The sequence below is a fragment of the Condylura cristata genome, unplaced genomic scaffold (genome assembly GCF_000260355.1).
Source record: "Condylura cristata isolate star-nosed mole 26May11 unplaced genomic scaffold, ConCri1.0 scaffold00015, whole genome shotgun sequence".
Classification (NCBI taxonomy): Eukaryota; Metazoa; Chordata; class Mammalia; order Eulipotyphla; family Talpidae; genus Condylura; species Condylura cristata.
This window is the reverse complement of record NW_004567116.1, coordinates 2,574,657-2,579,689: the sequence shown is the minus strand read 5'-3', so window position 1 is coordinate 2,579,689 and position 5,033 is coordinate 2,574,657. Positions and strand designations below refer to the sequence as shown.

Below are 5,033 nucleotides of genomic sequence, written 5' to 3'. Positions count from 1 at the left end.
AGGGACAGGCCCCAGGACACCAGCCACGCCTGACCTCCAGAGGGACAGGCCCCAGGACACCAGCCACGCCTGACCCCCAGAGGGACAGGGCCCCAGGACACCAGCCACGCCTGACCCCCAGAGGGACAGGGCCCCAGAACACCAGCCACGCCTGACCCCCAGAGGGACAGGGCCCCAGGACACCAGCCACGCCTGACCCCCAGAGGGACAGGGCCCCAGAACGCAAGCTTTGCCTGTCACACCACTGAGCCAGGAAACAGAGCCATCCCTAACCGGAGGTCTCTCTTGGGGCTCCCTCAGCCACCGTCATCCCAGCTCGACCAACTGCACCAGCCTCACTGCCCCCAGCCCAGCCCAGGCACTGTCCAGCGCACAGGCCTCGCACCCTCCTACCTGTGTCCCTGCCTGCCCGCCACTGGCCCCTCAGCTGCCACCTCAGCTCCCCTCTGCTCACTGGATATCTCCCTCGAGCTTCCTTTCTGTGTACTGGGTATGGATGTGTGTGTGCAATGTGAACCCCAAAGAGCTGTCTAAGGGCCAGCAGCCTGGGTCCCCACAGTTGGGCAACAGCCTGAAACCAAACACACCAGGCTTCCCTGGGCTCCCCACCCTAAGCCCCCATCCAGACCTTGCAGCATACAACCTGGCCAGCCCACTAGGCTCAGGGGGGCCCCCAGCAGGGGTCAGCATGCGGGGTGCTCCATGGGAAATGAAGCTTTAGCTCCGGGCCCGGGGTCAAGAATGTGGACTGGGGCTGAGAGCAGGTGAAACGGAGCAGGGCCAGGGCCAGGGTGTGCGGCGGGAGGGAAGGCCTTCGCAGGAAACCGCCGTGAGGGGAGGGGCCTGGGCATGTGGGGCACAGAGGGCGGGGCTGGGAGGGTCAGAGGTCAAGACGGGACAGGGCGGGGGCAGCCGAGGGATGCAGCTGGGCATGGAGGATGGCCTCTGCAGGAGGATGGCCCCTGTCAGTGCGGGGCTGGGTGTGCGGCCCGCAGACAATGACGGTGTCCCTCAGGAGCCTCCTCCATCGGGGAAGCGGAAGCCCGAGGAAAGGCCGGTGCTGATCCAGGGCCGTGCAGGCACTGAATGGCTTGGGGCCAGGAGGCTGGGGGCCAGCCCAGCCCGGTGCTTACGATGTGCAGCTGCAGGTAGTCCCCGAGGCCGGAGGCGCTGTCCACGCGCACCAGCACGGCGCTCCGCTGGTGCGTGCTGAAGCCCACGGCCAGGCGGTCCATCCTCGTGCTGGGCCGGTCATTGGGAGGCCACGTGTAGGTGATGAGCGCCCCCCCCTTCCCGAAGATATACGTGGTCCCGGCTGCAGAGAGGAGAGGGAGAGGAGACAATCAGGAGGCCGGGTCAGCAGGTCTTGGGGGGCCACCGGCAGAACTGGGGGCCCAGGTTCAGCCTGGCAACCGCGGCGGCCAGCGCACCCGTAGCCCCCGGGAACAGTTGGCAGCGGGTGCCCGGGAGAGGCCCGTGCACGCGCAGACAGATGCAGCTGCTCACCGAGAACTCCAGCTTTAATTACAGCAAAACAGAGGTAACAGAGTGGCAGAGGGAGCCCAGAGAGAGGCTGCACGCGGAGCGGGGGAGCCCGGGGCAGGAAGGAACCGGGATGGAGAGCCGGGCCTGCCACCTCCACCTGCCCGGGCTGCAGAAGGAGACAGATTCAGGGGTGCACCTCTGAGGGCCTGGTGAGCGCTCAGGGAGGCGCAGGGACCCCAGGCGCTGCTGTGCGGCAGGGAGGCAGCAGGTCTGACTCACAGCCGCAGGCTGGCGCCCCTCCAGAACCGGCCCTGCCCCCTCCAGCAGGCCAGGCCACCCAGCTCCCACCCCCCTGGGGGGCTGCCGGGGGGGGGGGGGGGGGGGGCTGGGTCCCGAAGCAGGGGGTCCTGGAGCTCTGCCTAAGCGACAGACAAGGAGGGCGAGGAGGAAGGAGGCAGAGACAGATGGGCGGAGGGGCAGAAAGAGGTGTAGGGGAGAGAAGGCAGGAGAGAGGGAGCCAGGAACGAAGGCTCCCTCTCTCCTGCCCCCCACCCACCCTCTCTCTGTCTCCTCCTCCATCCTCGCCATCCGGCTGCCGGGGCGGGTGTGAGGTCCCTAACGATCTCAGCCCCAAAATAAACCCCATTAGTCGCCATGTTCCCTCCTGCGGCTGACTGGGCTCCCTGGGGGTGGGGGTGGGGGGCTGGTCACCCAGTTTCCAGGAAGGGAGCTTGTCTGGGAGGCCAGGAGGAGTAGTACTCTGGGGCCTTCGCAGAAGGGAAGAGAACAATCTTGCATTCTTTAGAACATAAATGGAGCAGATGAGATTCATAAAATGCTTAATTAAATAATTACCCACTAACTACTCCGCTCAGAGCACTTCTGGGGTGGGGGTGAGGGGAGAGGGGCTGCAGGGAGGACTGATCCAGAGAGACAGCGGCTGGGGCCTGAGGGCAACCGCCTGGAGCAGGCTGGGAGAAAAGGGGGGCCTTGGCGGAGAGCGCTGGGCAGGAGGCCTGCCCATCAAGACAGCCCTCACACCTCAGGGCGCTTACCTCAGGGACTTCAGTCAGCGGGGGGCTCTATCCTAGGAAGCTCTTGGGCCCCCAAAGAGGAGGGGACTCCTGAGAGTCTGGGGGGAGAGCTGGAGCTAGGAGAGAGGGGAGGGCTGTGGCCTGGGGGGCCAGCCCAGAGGCAGATGCACCAAGGGACCAAGGGGCACACCTGTGCGCAGGCCCTCCACTCCCAGCCAGGGCGAGCAGGGGTGGCCAGCACCGCCCACTTGCCGCCCGGGCCGGGCCTACCACAAAGAACCGCCTCAGTGTCTAATAACTGGCATCTCCCAGCAGGTCCCAGGGCGGGGCCGCCCCAACAGAGAAGCTTGGCTCTGCCCCTCCAGAACCAGGTGTGCTTTCACCTGTGGGTGCCCTCAGGGCCCATGGTGAAGGGTCAACTCTCAGGATGGGGCCCCAAGATTGAGGTGGAGAGTTGGGCAGGAGTGGGGTACACAGAGTGGCACCCCCATCACGGGGCAGGTCACCTGCCTGGAAAGGGCAGGGCCGGAGGCGGAGCTGGCTAGGCCTCACCACACAGTCTCTCCCAACACTGCAGCATGCTGGAAAATCAGCTGTTTCCATGGCAACCGCAATACCCAGGGTCCTCCCTTCCCCCTCCACTCACAAGCTGCACGTCCAAATTGGGGGGTGGGGGGGAGGCAGGGGAGCAGAGATGCGGAGGACCTTCCTCCACACACCCCCTTCCTGCCTCTTCCCTCCCAGGCTCCAGATGGGGGGAGAGGGACTCGCTGGGCTTCTGGTCCCTCGGAGCAGGAAGGAAACCCCATGTGCTTGGAGCCTGCTCTGGCACCAGGGTCTAGGGGAAGGGGCACTTTCCCTCACGCTCCACGCTGGGAGCCCAGACAGCACAGCCCTGGAGGAGACTGGGCTGCTTGACTGGGAGGAGCCGGCGGCTCGGGCAGACCATCCCCAGCGACGCCCCACGAGACCCCACACCCACACGCGGGTGCGCACAAAGACCCAGGCGGAGAGGCGGGCTGTGAGCAGCGCTGGGCAGCATGGCGGAGCCCACAAAGGCCCGCAGGTCGCGGCGCCCTGCAGGGACGGGAAGAGAAGCCAGGACCTCCGCCCTGTGCAGGCTGCCCACCGGCTGCCGTCCCCCCAGCCCCCCAAGTCCCCCGCAGGGCCCTGAGGGGCAGGGCAGCGGCCTCCCCTGGGATTTATTACCAGCTGTTCTCCCTGCGGCCAGTTTATTACACTGGGCGGGCCCTTAAAGCCCGAGGGCGTTTATTACCAGGGGAAGACTGGGTGGACAGACACTTCTTGGGCAGCAGAGATGCAAGATGAATGGTTTATTGGACTGGGGCGGCAGTAATTACCCTGGGGAGGCACTGCTCCCCCGACACCCAGCTGGGCCCAGCGAGGCCAGGCAGGGGCGGGGCAGGGCGCTGCACAGCCAGGCCCGCCCCCATGGCCCCTGGCTCTGGAGGTGCCTCCCCTCACACCCCATCAGCTGTCCTCATCGGCCAATGTCCACCGGACTCCCGGGGTCCAGGACACCGCAGATAGAACCTCAGAAACGTCCGGAAAGGTTCAAGCCAAAGCCCAGAATGCTGTCCAAGGGGGTCCAGGTCCATTGTTTGACCTCTCCAGGAAGACACTGGGGGGCCACATCATAACACTTCAGGGGAACAGTCAAACGTGCTATGCCACGGGTCCAGGTGCCCCCCACAAAAAGACCCACCTTCCGCCTCCACCCAAAAGAGCCCCCTCCATGCCTCCTAGACCCAGAAATTCACTGATCCAGTAAAACACTCTAAATGATCAAGAACCTTCCACACAGTTCCCACACATGTACATGCTGGAAAGAAACCAGCCGTTGAGAGCGACTGGCTAACCTAGACCACACAGCACCTTCAGCCCACGTGAAATGTCATGCGGGCAGCCGTGACCGCAGCGTGAACGGGCCGGAGACCCTCAGCGGCCTGGGCAGCGGCGCAGGCCAGGACAAACGTCTCCTGGGACATCTACAATCAAGAGCGGATCAAACGCCCAGTACAGCCCTAGGTAGCCACGGTCCACATCAGCCCTGGACACCTGGGCCGGTCCCACCCGGGAGGAGGGCCCCACAGACCAGGCCACTGGCTGTCCAGCACCCCGCACAATCCCCGGCACTTGGCCCATTCTTGGCCATAAGCCATCCAGTCGGAAGCCCAAGTTCACACCATTTCCAGAATCAAGACTCACACCAGCCCCTTCTAGAAGTTCCAGGAGCTCTGAAAACTACTGACTCAGAAGGGAGCTGGGATGGACCCCACCAGCCCCGGCCTCGGGGCACCAAAAGTGAGGGTCTTCAGCCCTCGAGGACTGCAGCCAGAATTGGGGTCAAGGACTGAAGACTGTCACCCCCTGGGCCATCTTGAGGAGGCCCAGGTATACTGCCCAGACTGTCAGCAGGGCAGGAGTGTCAGTGGGTGTCTGGCAGGTCGGCAGGGCTCTTATGTAACCGAAGGGGTGGGGGTGGGGGCGGTG

General features: G+C 64.9%; 1 protein-coding gene across 7 annotated transcripts in view; it reads right to left on the bottom strand.

Annotated features, from left to right (window-relative positions):
• Positions 1-5,033, bottom strand: part of NRXN2 (neurexin 2) — an 85,687-nt gene that overhangs the window by 24,507 nt on the left and 56,147 nt on the right. For all 7 annotated transcript variants that reach the window (XM_004682661.2, XM_012725222.1, XM_012725224.1 and 4 more), the window contains one exon: positions 1,134-1,315. In XM_004682661.2, coding sequence (XP_004682718.1) covers positions 1,134-1,315 — 182 coding nt within the window. The remainder of the gene's footprint in view (positions 1-1,133; positions 1,316-5,033) is intronic.